Source organism: Ammospiza caudacuta, chromosome Z (assembly GCF_027887145.1).
Source record: "Ammospiza caudacuta isolate bAmmCau1 chromosome Z, bAmmCau1.pri, whole genome shotgun sequence".
Classification (NCBI taxonomy): domain Eukaryota; kingdom Metazoa; phylum Chordata; class Aves; order Passeriformes; family Passerellidae; genus Ammospiza; species Ammospiza caudacuta.
In genome coordinates, this window is record NC_080632.1 from 33,665,598 (window position 1) to 33,683,260 (window position 17,663).

The window sequence follows — 17,663 nt, forward strand, 5'->3', positions numbered from 1 at the left end:
CTACTACAAAATGCAAAGGTTGGCCATTTTTTAGAAAGAGATAAGCCAGAGTTACAGCTGCAAGCAAGTACAAAAACTCAGAAAAATAAATTTATGAAATTAAAAAGCTTAATATGGAATCCAAATTAGATATTTGTAATTGGCAGGGCAAAAAGGGTTCTTTAAGCATTCATAATAATACTTTTGTTTCTATGGCTCCTATAGGAAAGACTCTTCTTGCACAGAAATAAAACAGACAGGAGGGAAGCTTGCTTTTTAGGGAAAAGGAGTATACCAGAATCTAAAATTCTAACACACATTAGTCTTGATTTTCATCCTGAAAATGAAAAAAAATCAAAAAGTTTCAAACACAAAGGTACTTCACATCATGACATGATTAGATTTTATTTTTTTCACATAATTTACTTACTTTGAGTAAGACTAAGTTGACAGAAATCTCCAAGTAAGTAGTCTTAAAATGATGATTTTTCACATAGGAATGTAACTCAACCCTAGCACATTCCATTGACTTGTTCTGAGATTCCATCAACAAAGGGATAGTACATCATTATCATTAATAAATTGTTACCACTGTACTGACATTACACAAAAATTAAAAAAAAAAAAAGAAATCCCCATTGTGTGCCAAAGAGTTTAGTCTGAAACCAGCTGTAGCAATACTAAACACTCTGACAATAGCAGATAGCTTCTACACTAGTTAAAGTAGGAGATTAAAGTCAATATATGGACATTGGCAGTAAAGTCACAAGCTGAGATAAAAGAATAACTCAAGGGTTCTACAAGAGGAGATCCTCTGAAAATCTTTGTATAACCACAGTGACCTCTCTAGCCCAGGGTATCAAAGTGTGCAATAAGCTACAAGGACCAAGTGAGAAAGTGGGACCAAAATTACACTGCAGTGTCAGGAAAAGGCAGAGCAGACTATTATTTACTCCAGCTGGACAAACTTCCACGTAAAAAAGGCTACACAACTGAAAGAATGAAAAGGTAGAACAAACACTGGAGCAAGTAGAGAGGAAAAACACTTAAGAAGTCTGCTGCACTTTGGGCTCAAAGTCAGTGCACAGAAAGTCACAGGCTCATTAAGTGGAATACAGCAATTCAGTCTGGCACTAGGTTAACAAATTAAAAGAAACTTTTTTGCAGCAGCAAATATGCATGCCCAAAAGTAACAATAACAACCTAGGAGTTTAATATACAAAATGCATAGAGAAATAAAAAACATCTTAGAAATTGATTTAATCAGACTCATGAATCTTAGGTTTAAACTAATAAATGTTAGTAGGAAAAAAGGCCCAGTCCTGCAGACCTTAACCACAACTAATTGCAATGGTTATGAAAGTACTTGTAGCAATGGAGCAGTAGTTGAAAGGCCAGATTCTCAAGTTAGGCATGCTGGTGTTAACTCCTAAGTACTACTGGTGTTACACTGTTGGAATATATCCCATAAATCAATTAGATGTCCCTAGAGGCTGTGTCAGTTTACCTTCATTATGCAGTCAGAGAGTATTTGTAAAGCATTACAGAGAGCTTATGACAAATTTAGCTTCCTGAATTTTACTAAAAAGGAGGCATTGCTGAAGTCACTCGTAACTAGAATTGAGAAAGACTCAGATCCATACCATCTTAAAATGTTATTCATGTTTTAACCACACATTTTCAAATTTTGCAATCAATCATGATCAGTCTGGGGATCCTCAGCAAAGCCAAAGTTGCCACATCACTGCAAGACTGGGCCTCTGTTCCATTCAGTTAATTAATATTGCTACAGGAACTAAAAGAAAATAAAACTTGTGCGCTACAGCTTGCAGTACCACAGACATGTTAAAACCCTTTAGCTTTTATTTCATAGATGTGCAGCATGGCTCTAACCCATGGGCATTTATGACTGATGCATCTGCATGAAGCTTCTCATGAATGTTGCAAGCTTCTGAACATCTTCTACAGTCACTGCATTATATAAAGAGGCACGGATTCCTCCCACAGACCTGAATTGCAAATAGGAGAGAAAAAAAAAAGAACCAGAAAAGTTTTGTATATTCTAAAAAAAGACATTAGTAGCAGTCATAGACATTTAAATCTATTCCTACTCTAAAATTATAAAATTCACATTTATGTGCATGGGAAGCAATATTTAATTCTTCAAGGCAGGCTTGCAGCCTAGGGAAGCTTAGTATTTATTAGTTATTTACTGCTCCAAAGCTGTAGCCCAATACCATCAAAAAACTAATCCCACAAACACTACTGAACATTGGAAAGAACTCTTGCAAGCAGGCAGACAAGCCATCTGAGACATTTTATACACTGATACAATCTGACCTCAAAAGATATCTTTGGCATCTGCACAGAGACAGATTTGCAGAAGAGAGCAGAATTAACGATAAAGCTCTCTGAAGCCCCCCACTTCACCTAAGCAGTAGCTGAGCCACCAGCAATCTCTGATTACAATCTCTAGACTGCTCATCTCAAGTGTTGCCAAACCAGTATGAGGAGCAGCTTATGTGTGAGAAAGGCCAGTAAGTCAATGCACAATGCCTGATGCTGTACCACTGCAGTAACAGATTGCTCTGCACAGCACAGAGACTACTTGACTAATACTTACCGATGTCCTTTCAGAGATATCATGTTAAGTTCCACAGCCTTCTCAAGGAATTTCTTTTCCAGGGCTTCATCGCCCTTGGCACTGCCAATGCGGAAAGGTACATTCATTCTGCTTCGGCTCTTTCTCTCCACCGGACATCTAGAAAGGTTGCAGAACGTAATGCTTAACCCACTTTGTGCTAAATTTGTATTTCAGCTATATGCAGTTTGAGAAATGAATAATCACACCTGTTTAAAACCATAATCAATCCTTCATAATCAAAACTGTCATTACTGTCTGTGAAAGACAGCAACCTTCCTTTTTTAACCAAGTACAATAATGGAAGTGGTAAAGTGGAAGGCTTATTAACCCTTCCTGACACACTCAGAATTGTGCCAGAGAAATGGACACAAGGCTTGTATACAGAAAAAATTAAATTTTAAATAAATAAATAAAAATTAATAAACAGTTACTTTGGCTAGGTGAGGTAATTACAGGGAATTTTGACTAAGTCTAAAGCAGTTTCTTCTCTTCCTCTTCAAAGATTGACTTCTCAACTAGCCAAAAGTGCTGCCAGAATTACACTCAGCTAAACAGAACTAAAGGAAATACAAGAACACAGCATAAAAAAATTTTCATAGATATTAGAAACTTCTGTTAGTGACTTCAGTGCACCTTCTAAATTAACATTACTCAGAATCATGAAGCAAAGAAGAGGTATCTCTAGAACAAATCTTGCAGTGCATACATGGCCACAGCATTACAGGAGATGCATCACAACTCCTTAATTTCCTAAAAATTTATCTGAAGTGGAAAACTCAAGATCTGTGTAATTTCTCTTCAACTATTTTGTGAAGCTAAGAAATAACAGGGGAGGAAAAGAAGATTTAAATATCTTTTTTAGTATTTCTGCTTATAAAGGAGATCTGAAGCCTTCAGGTTTATTTTTTTCTAAGTCTGATGATGTAGATTCTTGCAGACATTCAATATAAATGAGTGTTCATAAACTGCAGGTGGATTTCATACCTATTATTATGCTAAATGGAAATAGCATAGTGAGAGAGAATGAGTATCATTCTTTTTAGTTCCTCTCTTGTACCTTTGTCCAGATGTCTCCATGATGAAAAGAAAAGAAAAATCCATCATAACACCTGCTGGTGCAAATCTTCTACTTCAGGTTCAACCAGGAAAAAAATGTTCCAAAAGGCCTATGCTTCTGAGCACTCCTATATCGGAATTACTGCAGCCATGCTTTAGTTTTAGAATATACAGTTGCTACTAGGCAATCTGACGTAATTCAGTGCACAGACATTGAAAAACAAACTACAAATGGCACAGAGCACTTCATGGAAGAAAGGTTCCATTTGCTAAATGGCTTGTCACATGGCTTACTCAGGGAAGCACGCCACAGATTAAGTGCCACGTTACAGCTGGGAAGGCAGCTTCAAATTAAACCTTCCTTTAAGTTATAGACACAATTTAAAAATTCACAGTCTTAACTGTATTGCTTAGGAAGCTGCATACAGCTCAGTTAGTGAAGCTTGTTCTGCTTTCCCAACTGACTATTTACCATCCCATTTGCATTGCATTTCCCACTCATTGCCTTACAGACCAACTTGCCAGATACAGATTTCTGTTTGTCACAAAACGTTTTTTTCAAGGCTTCATTTGCTTACTGACGTCTGTGAAAAACCCCCAGAATTTCCACGGAGTAGGATCACAATCCTGATCATGGTGATACTAAAGGGAAAGCTGTTTTCATTAACTAAATTAATAAGAAGAGTGTATTAAATATTATGATGAAACTTTATCCCTGACAATTATGACTGCAGATAGCTTTAATTTAAAATCCAAATTTAATTTGCTCTATCCTAACTTGGACTTGAAAGTAAATTAGGTCCCCACACTGTTGCTTTTACCCTGAAGGTGAAAGAAAATATTTTGCAGTTTCATGGTCAATTAGTAGTCTGAACTTGGCAAATAATAAAATTATTACAGTACCAGCTTTTAACTATGCACAGGTCCTAGGAGCTCAAAAGTACCTTGCTATTCTATGTAAAAGTCAAGAGGGTTAAATCTGCTTTGGAAAGCCAGCAAAAATAACTGAAGAAAATCAACTGTGCATAAAGTACATAAAGAAAATGTATTCCATTTTGAGGTCTGATCTTTCTATTTTACTTCAGGAAGTGTTTCAGAACTTAACATAATTAGCAATAAAAATGTCCTGCTTACCAGAGACAAAGCAGAGTCTTTGACTCCTGGAAGGTGGTAGGCAAAATACAAGGCAAAGGGGTCTCTACAATTTCTTACAGCCAATTTTCTCTGTTTTGGTCTATGTGCCACCAAGAGATTCCGTAAGCATACAAACCAGCATCTGCCTATCTATTCTTTGTATACTCTTCTCCACACTCCTGTTTTATTCAGTTTAGAATATGTTTTTAGTAGGGTTCACTACTAATCAACATTGATAAGTTGAAATAACTTCCTACTGGAATGAGACTTACCCTTGGACAGTTACCAAGCGAATGGTTCGCTCAAATGGTATCTCTAGGAGTCCTCAAAAAAGGTGACTTCAAAAATACAATTAAACTCTCAAAATTTATGAATGTTTGGTTATGTAGCAAATATTGAAGCAAAGAGGAAAAGCATAGGAACTTACGAATAAAATCCATTAGATTTGTCTATAATATCATAAATCATCCGTGACTTGATTAAACTGTGTTTATCCATAGCTGCAGCTCCACCATTATTCTTTATCCATTCCAGTACCAATCCCATGATATAAATACTGCAAAAGGAAAGAACATTTTTCAGTGAAATTATTCAAACAGGAAAAAAATAAGTCTTGTCTAATAGTTCACAAAATCTTTCAGTAACACGATGCCGTGTTTGATTTAAGGGCACTTAAGACTAACAAATCAAAACCTAGACTATTTTACAAATTATGACAACTCAGATAATGTTTTCTGTACACAAGATAAAATATCCTGAAATTCAAATGTCACACATATCTGTTGGACCCATTTTAATCCTTTGCACCACAGAAGGACATGTCCTGCAGGCTTTCTGCAGCCCAGCAGGGCTCCCAAAGACACCCCCAGACACGCTGCATGCGCTGCCAATTCATTGCCTACACAACTGCCTCTCAGGTCCTGCCCAGAAGGACTACACAACTGCCTAGTGGGAGCCAGATTCAGCAAAAAAGTTAATAGCATTTGCCCTGTGCAGCTGCTCTAGCAAAAATGCAGGAGTAAATCTCAAATACATGTACATTAATATGCCAGAAATGTAACCATATTTTCACAAATGTTAAAAATAAAAACTCTAATCCCATTTCTGTCTACAAAGACCTTTTGCCCACATGAACAGTGAAGTTTGGTGAAACAAATTATGATGTATCACACTTGACTGTTACCAGCCAAGTTCTTAGTAGAGATCTGGAAGCCTACTGGCATCACATGGCTTGAGACCAAGAATTTCAATGCTAGTCACTAAGTGCAACACAAAAAATCCTTAATGCCTTTTGCCTTTGTGCTTTTGCTACAAAACTCAGCTTGTTCAAGTTCAGACATTTCCCACGACTGCAACAATTTACATAAAAACCTGCTCACAAGTTTTTATGGCCTATATCCAACAAGTTCATTCTTATGAATCCCTTCATTATTGATTCCAAGGGAGTGCTCAGAGAACATTACCTTACAAGTTTCCCTAACACATATCTTGTAGGAGGCTGTTTAAAATTTCACTGCTTTTTATTTCTAAAGGGATGCCAGTACCAAATCCTTGAACAGTTCCAAAAAGCTGCAGAATAACCAAGACTACAGACTGCCATTTATAGGAAGTACCTTACTGCACTGAGAGCACAATCTTGCCACATTTATGACAGGACACTATCAACTATTTCAGTGTAAATTATTTAAGTGAAGTATAGACTATGCCCTTGGCAAATATACAGAGCCACATTCACATCTTGCTCTCACTTCCTTGAGCAAAACTTTTTGGACAAGTGAACTCCTGGAAGTCAGCCTTAGAATCATTCACAAAACCCCAGACAGCTGAAACCCTTTATCCTTCTTTTACATCAATCAAAATAACGTTTCTGGAACAACTTTAAGCACAAAATGCATTTCAGAGCTTGCAAATGAGATTTTTATAGCAAATTCATTGTTAATTTTAGCTAAACAGATTAGGGTCAAAGAGTCAACTATGTAGTGCCATGAGGTTAAAGCCATTAGCATCACCTTAATTTAATTTAATATTTTGCTGAAATAGCTTTTGCAAATTCAGTTAATATTTCCTGCCTGTTTGCCAGTAAACCATTAACAAGTGCAAGGAAAAGAGTACAGAAAAAGAGAACTAAGAAGCTTTGCCAGTTCCTTAAACTGGAACAGGCAGCTAGGGCCAAGCCAAACAGATGTGCATCCTGCCAACATTTCAGTCTGTTACATTCTGGATTCTGGAGCGTACTCCAATCTGAGTCTGTAGCATGAAGCGAAATCCGGCAAGACAGCGATGAGAAAGGAGAAACTGTTAGTTCAACTTTATTTTCAGTTCCCTTTACCACCCACTACTCTGTTAAGGCTAGTGTCAGATACTGAGTAACAACTAAAGCAGCACTTTTTTTTCAGAGGTTCTTTGCAACGGCTAAAATAAGGCTGCAGAATTTGATTTGTTTTGCTTTTCAAATCAGAGGAACAACACTGTGTCCAAGTACTGAGATTAAGCAGAACTTCAGTTTTTCAAATGGAAATAGCTTTGCACTTGGAAAACATGAATGGCTGGAATTAAAACCTGGCATATTCAAGCATACAGTGTCCAAAAACAGTATGTGTGACTTGGCAGTCAGGCACATAATCGATCATGAAATAGAGGTTTCATCAAGCACTGGAAAAGACATACAACCTGCCTATGCTACAAAGCTACACTGAGCAGACCAAAATCTGGAAATATTGAATAGCTAATTCTTACTGGTGTACCCAGCCAACACGGCAGACAGGCTGCCAGTAAGAAATGCATAATTACAGCACTACATACTGTAGAGTATGCACACAGTTTGGGGGAACAAGTTCTGCACTGTAACATCTGGCATAAACAAATGTTCACAAGATTTAGTGTTCTGTTGAGAGAGATAGCTGCTCCTATGTCATGGCAATGGTAGACTGCAGTGACAATCAGCAGATTCAGAGATACCTAAATTGAGTAAAATTTGAAGTGATACTAATTGTAATGATGGAATTAAGTTACAGGGTTTATGTATGGGAATCACAGAACTTTGGGCCTGTACAGTAAGTGCATTTAACTTGTGCTGGAGATCATTGCAACCTAACTTTGCCATTCTGGAACATGCAAACAAACTATAAGAGCTGAGACTAATTATCAGTATAAAATTTCATTATGAAAATATTCTGAAAAGGGAATCTTTATTTTCAAAGTAATTTTAAAAGCTTCTGGGAAAAAAATGATAATTAGATAGAAGATTTTCTTTAAATACTCATTTCAGAGGATGCTGGCATAAAAACTCTTCAGGATAAGAATGGGTAGATACTACTAGCTCAACAGCTAAGCATGCTAGTAGCAAAGCACCATTTCACCAGTTATCAGAAGCTACAAGATAGTTACAACTTAAAAAAGCAAGGTATAGTCTGATCTGCTTCTTGCATAATGAAATCATCAACCACATGGCAATTTTATGATTTTGATTGCTAGCAATGTTTATAAAGCTAGATAAATTTTATCTTTGGATGTCAAACCAAACACTGAGATGGCGTCAAAGAATTATGCAAAACTTTACAAGAGTAAAAGCAAAGCAGCTACTAAAATGGCTTTTAAAAAGTTCTTATACAGTTTAATTTCAAAACCAACAGTAGTGAAAGATGTAGAAATAACAAGAAATATTTTAAAATATTAAAAGAATACATATTCTTGTAATATCATATACTATTTAAAACTTGAATCACAATATTATTTACCATTTTCCAGTAAAGAAAGTCAGTGGGGATCTGGAGGTTCAAATGCTCAGAACAATGTCAAGAAGAAATTAAATCAAACTATATTTGGATCAAGAAGCAAGTCTAAGTGCCAAATTACCTCCTTGCAACTGACTAGTGCTGTACTCGTGTAAACCAGAACTGCATCCCGAAACTTCTACAATGGAGCTATGACATATAATATTAACTTTGAAAAAGGCTACATCTTCTGTGGCTGAGTCGCAGCAGGCAATGCAAAGCCTACTGTCGCACAGCTGGACATTTCCCATGTTCTCACAGGAATCACGTGAAACACTCCAAGGTATCAGTGGCTTGAGGGCAAACACGGAACTTTGGAAGCTTTTCTAGACAAGAGCGGCAGGTGGCAGTGCGGCAGCTTTCTGGTAAAGGATATCACACAGCGGGGTGAGTTACCTGTAGCATGGTGGAGTGTTATACAATGAGCTATTTGCTGCCTGTGTTTTGTAATCCAGTACAACAGGGCATTCCTTCAGTGCAAATCCCAGCAAGTCCTCACGTACTATTACAACAGTAACTCCAGCACAGCCAACATTCTTCTGAGCACCAGCGAAAATCACACCAAACTTTAAAAGGAAGAAGAAAAGAACTTGGTACATGCATTCACTTGTAGATCTCATTACTGAGTAATACCCCAGGCACACTAGCTGAACAGAGAACGTGTTAAAAATTAGCAAGTTGTAGGTTAAAAGAAGAGTTAGCAGAAGTTCTGATTTGAAAGTGCACTTACACCTACTCAGCTGAGGAAGATAATCACAAATTTCACAACAATTTGCTAAATGTTTATTTAATAGCTGCAAATAATTCTCAAGACAGCCTGTTGCAATTTCACACTACTCCAAGCAAATTTACTAAAAACAAATTCCTACACAGTTCACACAATTTTCAATCCATCTGGAGTTTCAGAACAATCATCATAAAATTCACCTGTACAAAGAGGCAGATCAGGAAAGGCCAAGTTGAATGCATTAACAACTACTCCATTTTGCTACACACAGGTAAGAAAGGTCAAACATGCTGTTTCACTAGTCAGTAACACTTCTACAAATAGTATACTTTACAAACATAGTAACTGCCTATGTTCTGCTCCTGTACTATCTGTGAAACAGACACCATAATCATGAGGCAGAGGAAGCTTTAGGAGCTTAAAAGAGGTTACAGATTTTTCATGACAGAGGCAGGATTCAAAAACTTATTAACAGTACCCTGCTGTAGCCATACACTATCTGCAGGCTAAATATTATTTAGAAAACATTTATTTTATCTGTTATTTTCTTTTAGCAGGTATTTTCTTCATCAGTGAAGATCACACAGGAGATAAATAATCTTGGGCAACTACTTACATGAACAATGTCAACGTAGTTCAGTATGTTTTTATGAGAAAAAGGAAAACAGACATTGAAACCTCAAACCTGAAATGTCAACACTTCTATCATCAGACACTCAATTAACAAAGCACGACTTCCTTAATTTCACCGCTCAGCATCTCTAGCTGAGATGCCAAGACATTCAAATCCAGACATTTCAAAGTGCTTCACTATATGCATTAAATTTTGAAAATGCTTTGTGCAGTCACTATGTCCAATTGTTTACCTTGGAAACATCCACAGGTTTGGACAGGAAGTTTGATGACATATCACAAACCAAGACTGCTCCTTTGACATCAGGTACAAAGTCAAACTCCACACCATGAACAGTTTCATTAGCACAATAATACACATAAGATGCATCCGGATTAAGATTCCAAGTGCTTGGGTCAGGAATGCCTAAGAGCCAAAAAAGAAACCCAGAGGTCACAAGTAACTTTCTTGGCATGCAGTTTTACCTGAACATGAAACTTAAGTGGAAACCAAGAACAATTTTGCCATATAGACTATTAATCATGTTGTTCCCAGGAAGATAACGTATCTGCAAAGTCAATACATCAGTGCATTCCCAAAATTCCCTGGTGAGACATCATTAAGTTTGCAAAACTTTTTTATTTTCACCCCTTATTCTTCAAATTATTTTCCTCCCATTGCAATTGCAGACTACAAACTACTGGCCTAGGGATTTAAAACAGCACTTCAGAGGAATTCAGACACTACGTCCAAGAATCTCCCTGCTGCCTCTGGAACCACTGAAACATCCAAATTCTCACTGACAAAAGTTCTCTAAAATTCTGTTTCTGTGCAATCCCAGAAGCATTTAAGTCTTGCCCAAGCTCAACAAACACAAGGTCACCCACCTTTCTCCCATTTTAAGCTTTGCAACTGATTTACAAAGCTAAGATCTCCTCTGTCAACAGGCAATATACAGGCATGTCCTGACAGCACAGAACAGGTTTGGCATAAACCTTTTCTCCTCCAGGACGTGATGGGAGGTGGAGGGAAGGGTGGGAGATGGTACCATTGCCTCCATCATTATTTACTGGCTCTCCTCTTATCTACAGCTATGAAACGATGAATTACACTCCCCCAGACTGGAAAGTTGTAGCTTCAATTCTTTCCTGTGCCTCACAGAATATAAACTTACTTTCCAAGTTAGTGCCCTAATTGCCAGTTAATACACTAACTTGTATGGGAATATTCTTTGTCTTCTTGCCATTCTTTTTAGTTCAAGTGCTGTAATTAGGACCAGAGGGAAGAAAAGTGAGCAAAAGTAGCAGGAATAGAAACTAGATCTCATATTCCTGCTCCAAGAATTAATTATGTATATTCAGTGACACATTGGTGGGAAAGATAATAATTTAGGAATCCTTAAAAGCAGGTAAGAGAATTCAGGTCTCCCATGTCCTGGGTCAACAAAGTTAAAATCTCAGACCTGCTTCTGAATTTTAGAGCATTCTTGTACATGAAATTGAAATATCTCACAATATCCCTGTGAATAGCTTAAGAACTCGGTTAAATATTAAAAAAAAAACCTGAGTGAGCCCAGACAATTTCCCTACTTAGACACTTTTGTCTTGACACTTATTTTCTGGCATCTGCTCAGCCCCACTTCACCATTTTTTTCTGGTGGAAAATGTTAAGCCATTAAATAAATCTCCCAGTGTTGAACAAAGAGGGGCATGGCAGACATTCTTTCAAGTGCCAGGCAGTCAACTCTAGTTAACATTCAACAGCCCAACAGCAACATTGGATCCATTTTTAGAACGATTCTAAAAGCTACACATTCACATGGAGAGATGCAATCATCAACTTACTTGTATAGGCTCCTAGTTTGGGATGAACAATATTTACTTTGGCATACTTCTCTGCTTCTTTAGCTGCTTTTGCTGACCAGCCTCCAGTAACCACATAATCTGCCTGTCTTGCCTCCTTTAAACCAATAAGGTTAAGCGGGACTGCACTGAACTGAGCAGAACCACCTCCTTGAAGGAAAATAACTTTGTAGTTGTCCGGTATATTTCTGCATAAAAGAAATAACATTTATGTTATTCCCAGGTTACACAGGATGCATACAACTTGATATTATGCATTTAACTGTAACTGAGGAAGAATGCTGCCATTTCAGAAGACTCTTTGCCTAGAGGTTAGATCAATCCCACTAACTTACCTCAGCACTGGTCTTGAGAAACAGCTTATTTAATAAATATTAAATATTTAAATATTTAAGAGTACATGCTATGAATTTTAGTGATTCCTGAAAAAAAGCTTCCAGCCCTGGCACTGCATGAAACAAACTCACTCCTGAGTAGCTGTACACACAGACTTGAGAGATATTCCATCACAATTAATGCTGACTTTTAATTTATCTATTGGAAGCTTCATGACTTTTCTGTCATGAAGTCACCAAAGTGCTTACAGTAGCACTCAGCTCTGAGACCCTTCAATTTGAAAGTGCAACAGTACAGTGAAGTATACATGCAGAGCAAGTGCAATAGAGAGTTGCTCATACAATCACAAAAATTAGATATCCAAATTATTCATTAAAATCCCTTTGTCAATGATTCTGGCTGGACTGAGGGTCAAGCATTTGTGTTAAATGGCCGACATTATTAACTACTATGAGAACAGTAATTCTAATCCATTATATATTTATTTCAATTTTTTAAAAATGTGTCATGCTACGAATAAGAAAAGGGCTCTTGCCTGGTGATTCTAACACTGATCCAAAGAGCTTTGTTAATAAAATAGGACTTATGGACAACGTTCAGATCGCACTTATAGCACCAGAGAACTGATTTTTATTGTTTGCACTTATTTCTTTTAGTTCATTTCCTTCATTAATTCTATGAAGGTGACAAAAATCAAAATTTCAAAACAAACTCAGCTAGACATGTAAAACACATCATAACCTAATTAAAATCCATTGTCACATTCAAAAACATAAGCATCAAATTTACATATAAGAAGATGGATATCCTCCTCAAAGTTATTACTCTACAACACACTCATGAAAAACACCACCAAAGAGGTGCTTTCAAGAACAGGTCTCCATATTAGACATTAGTGATGCAACTAGCACACGCATAACATAAAAATAAGCAGAAAGTAATTCACTTACAGCAATTCGCGCATGAGATTTTCAGTTGTATTTAGAATTCTTGTGAAATCTGAAGACCGATGGCTCATTTCTTTGGTGGAATAGAGAGAAGAAATAACATGAAGAGAGTAATACATGAATTTGATTTTAAAATCATGTTAAGCTTTAAACCTTTTACACTACAGACCCAAAATGTCTGAAGGTTGTCCTTCCCAGTTCCTACTCTCTTTAAGTACATAAAAACTACTAAACACCCACAGTAGACTCATACCTGCAGTCTTGTCCAGATACAGGCAAATCCCATATGACCTTATTACCAATAGGAACAACCATATGTGTCAGTAAAAAAATAGTCTCTAGAAAGATTTCATTCTTCCTCATGCTAAGAACCTTCTCTGCTGCTAATGCTGTAAGAAGTATATAATAAAGCACAGGAAAAGTACAGGTTTTGTTTTCTTACCTTTAGCAAGGCTTCTTCACACAGTAAAGCTAATTAAACATTAAGGACAATTACACAGTAATTCCTTCTAAATCCATAGGCTGTCTTCCACATGTAAGTGTACAATTCAAACATTAATCTGAATTGTGCAGAGACAGCTGCACGTTCTACTTTTAGCAAGTAATAATATGTTCACCATCTTGATGATAAATCTTTTGTGCAACTGGGCTGAAAAACCAGCCAGCAGGAGAGCACTGCTTTCCTAATGGGAAGGATGCTATACATCTACGTGGTATCTATACACCCATATGGTATCTATACACATCTGTACAGATACACAGGTATTAGAAACTGAGCCAAAAAGACCAGGAAGTCTTATTAAACAATTCAGTTAAACAACAAAATAATGAAAAATGTAGATTTTTTTTAAGTCTTACCAAGAACACTTATACCAAGTCCTTTGTAGTCCACCAATTCTTTCTGTGCTTCTAATAACACCTATCAAAATAAAAAAAAAATCCAGAAATAAATTAAGGGAATTTTCCACTATCTGGAGTCTCTGATGCATCATTCCTATGCCAGCTGCCCCATATTGCAATAACCTGACACTTGTCAAGTGAGAGTAACAGAAGTATAGTTACCAATACAATTTTGCTGTACCTCCTAGCAGCTTAAGGCTTTTCATAAGATAGCAAATTTAATTAATATGCTTGTTGTGGAGACCATGTTGTAAGTTATTATTTCAAATGCTACATTTCCAGATTTGTGAATGATTTCTAGCAGTTGAATGGAACTCTTGGAACTCTTACATCTAATGTTTGCATACATACTCTTTCTAAGCGTGCATCCTAAACACCCACTCCCACCACTCCATCCTGTGTCCTTTCACTTGACTTGTGCAAATAGGACAACCAAAGTATTGAAGAAAACATAACAAGAAAGATCAGCTTGGGGAATTGGATATCTCAAACTGAGCCAGCATGACAATGACTGATTTCACCAAACGAAGTTCCATACTTTCTGAAGACAAGCCTCCATCTTATTAAGAGTTAAGAAAGAAATTAAGCAAAATTTTGAGACAACCAAAAAAACCAGGTCACCAACCAAGCAGTGCTTCAGCCATCCTTTTTTTTTTTTCTGCCTTCTCCCCTAGCTTTTAAATATGAACAAAGTAGCATGAGATTCTAACCACTGGATTTGCAGCTTCTGATTTTGGTAAATTCTTGTCTGAGAGCCAGAACAGTCTTGGCTGCTCTTAAAGGAAGCAGGAGAAGAGGGAGCCCCAGTAGAACCAAACAAATGCTGCACGCATGCACCCTGACAAGAAACTGCACACTCTGGGCAATTTCAGGAATAAGAAATCTACCTTGCTGACCCGGTATCTGCATGGCCTGTCAACTGTAACAGCTGGCTACCAAAAGGTCAACTAAAAGATTCTAAAGTTTTAACCACCACATTTTACAAGCAAACTTATCCATGCCAGAGAAGGAAAGGAAAAAAGTAAGGGAGAACACACAGACTGCTATAGTGCTGGCTAAACTGCTTGATAAAACCCAATTCTGTCAGTAACGCTCTTAATCTGAAAACCTGCACATGCCTCACAACAGACATCTATGACACACATTATAATCTATGAATTGCTCCCTTTTTTGCTTTACTGAGTCTGTGTGCTTCATGGGCATCAGCCCACAATCAAGAGGAATAAATCATCGAGGTGATACAGCAGTCCACACAAGAGCGCTGCATTTTCAAGACGGTAAACAGATTAATAATAGGGAGCTCAGCTGTGCCCACCTGCACTCCTCCAAACTTAAATCCAGTTTTTAATCATCTCTGTCAGAGAGCTGGGTATGGAGGCAGTGCTGTGAGAGCCCCTTTGGAATCTAGAACTTGACACAGAACAACAAATTTCTTTGCAACAAAATTTTTTGCAACCTTATCCAGAAAGGGCATTTCCTCGAGAAAAGAGATGGGAGGGGAAAGAAACACAAACAAATAAAAAAAAAGAAAGTTGCTCCGCAGCAAATCTGTTAATCTAAAGAATTTTTTAAAAGAATTAACACATAAAATAACAAAGAATACTATGAAGGATACTAAGAGAAGAACAACAACAACAAAAATTCCACAGCAGATAACCCTTAAACTGAGAGTGAGGTACGTACAGTTCGGCAGAAACCACCCCTCTCCGTATGTAACTGTATAATCCATGGCTGCTGATGCAACTTTCCAGAGGGTTGAGTGTACATTATAACTTCTTATAAAAAGGCGTCTCAGGGAATTACCATGCTATTTATCAACTGACAAATTTCACACTCCACAGAGAGATCTTTGCGCGCTTAGGTCCTACTTCCCATCCCAAAACTAACGATATAGGTACTGGTGCCGTATCATCCAGCACTAAAAAAACCCCAAAAACAAAACCCTAGAGAGTATTCGAAGAACCACACTCGAGCTCGTTTGCAAAAATCCGAGTTTATCAGGGAAGCTCGTTGTAGAATGGAAGACAAGAGGTTTTGGCGCTGCGCGGGTAAACTCCAGTAATTACAATTATCCCCCTATCCCTCGCTTTGCAGCCGGAGCCCCGCGGGGAGCCGGGGGAACGAGGACATCCAGCCCCGCCGTGCCCCTACTCACGGAGCGCGGCAGCTTCGCCGGCCCGGCGCCGAAGTTCGCGACCTGCCGCCCGCCCTCCGTCGCTGCCATGCTGCCACTCCTGCTCCGCCTGCCGCGGCCGCGCCACTAGCCCCTCCGCTATAAACCCGCGGCCGCCGGGGCAGGCACTTTCCACCCCTGTCCCGGCCGCCCATTGGCAGCGCTGCCGCGGTGAGGCGGCGTGAGGGGAGGCGGTGCGAGGGGAGGGGAGGCGGTGCGAGGGCGGGGCCGGGCCGGGCGGGGAGGGCCAGGGGGCGCCCGCGGCCCTCCGCGGGGTCCCCACAGTGGCGCGCCCCCCGCGGGCAGCGCAGCGAGCCTTGGCTGATGCAGCCGCCCACGCTGGGTGGGCGTGCGGACAGACAGGCACAAAGACACAGACACACACACAGAGAAACACACACACGCACACGCACGGTGAATGCACATGCTACTGTAACTTCCTGCCTATGCTTTTCCCCCACGCGGGTGCTGTAGCAGCGCTGGGATGCTTGTTCCCAAAGCAGTCTGGGTGAATGCGTGAGGACTTAAAAAGCAGCGACCCACAGTTACAGTGAATTTTAGGAGATCCTTCATATTTCATATGAAATGGCAAGAGGCAACGGACAGAACCTGATGTACAGAAGTTCCACCCTACTTACCTTAAGAAAGAACTTAATTGTACAAGTGACCATGCACTAGAACACGTTGCCCAGAGAGGTTGTGGAGTCTCCCTCACTGGAGACACTTAATCACCCAGGTACAATCCTGTGCAATGTATTCTAGTACGTCCCTGATAAAGCTGTGAAGCTGGAGATCACTCACTTTATCCAACCAGACCGTTTCTGTGATTCGTCTTGAAAGAGATGGGTTTACAGCACCCAGATCTATTATTTTGTGTGAACTACTTGCCTTGTAGAGGAGGAGGATCCTAGGCTTCTATAAGCCAACAAGTGTCCGCATGTTGAGCAGTTTCCCCAGAAAGTCTGTTGCAGGTAAATTGCTATTTGAATTTCTTCAGAGAGTAAAACCAGGAGGGCTGTGAAACTTGATCACCTTCACATAATGGATAGCATAGCCTGGACTTGCCTTGAGGTTTGCCAAATCCTAGGTTAATATCCCTGAGTACTAAAGCATTCCTCCCTCAGGTATCTATGGAACAGATCTGCAGCATCTTGATTATTTGAAAATACAGAGGTAATACAACTGAACTGTTGTAATTGAGAGAAAGAGACTTTTAACTCATTCCGTTTTCCAATTGTTTCAGGCAGAGATATTCTGCCCGGGTCAGTTTTCAAAGTTATTTTAAAGGCAGTAGCAGTAAACCAATTTTGATAAAGCAAGCCATGAAGTATGACTGAAAAGAGATGGGCATTGCAGAGCCCCATAATTTCCAAGTATCTTGGGCAAGATTCGCAATTCTCATGTGTAGCTGTACAAAGCACAGCTCTTGAACACATCAGATTGCCCAGTCCTTTCCTGTAACGCTGGCCCTATTTTAGTCTCATGGGTGTTCACCAAGCTAATCATCAACATTAATAAT

General features: G+C 38.8%; 1 protein-coding gene across 1 annotated transcript; it reads right to left on the reverse strand.

Annotated features, from left to right (window-relative positions):
• Positions 1–356: 356 nt before the first annotated feature.
• On the reverse strand, positions 357–16,246 carry PSAT1 (phosphoserine aminotransferase 1). The gene is made up of 9 exons (XM_058823703.1): positions 16,127–16,246; positions 13,930–13,990; positions 13,075–13,144; positions 11,771–11,976; positions 10,180–10,352; positions 8,983–9,152; positions 5,241–5,369; positions 2,603–2,740; positions 357–1,988 (listed from the first exon to the last, which is right to left on the reverse strand). Exons 1-9 carry the CDS (start codon positions 16,193–16,195, stop codon positions 1,883–1,885), a joined length of 1,122 nt encoding a protein of 373 aa, XP_058679686.1. The 5' UTR covers positions 16,196–16,246; the 3' UTR covers positions 357–1,882.
• Between the last annotated feature and the right edge of the window lie 1,417 nt (positions 16,247–17,663).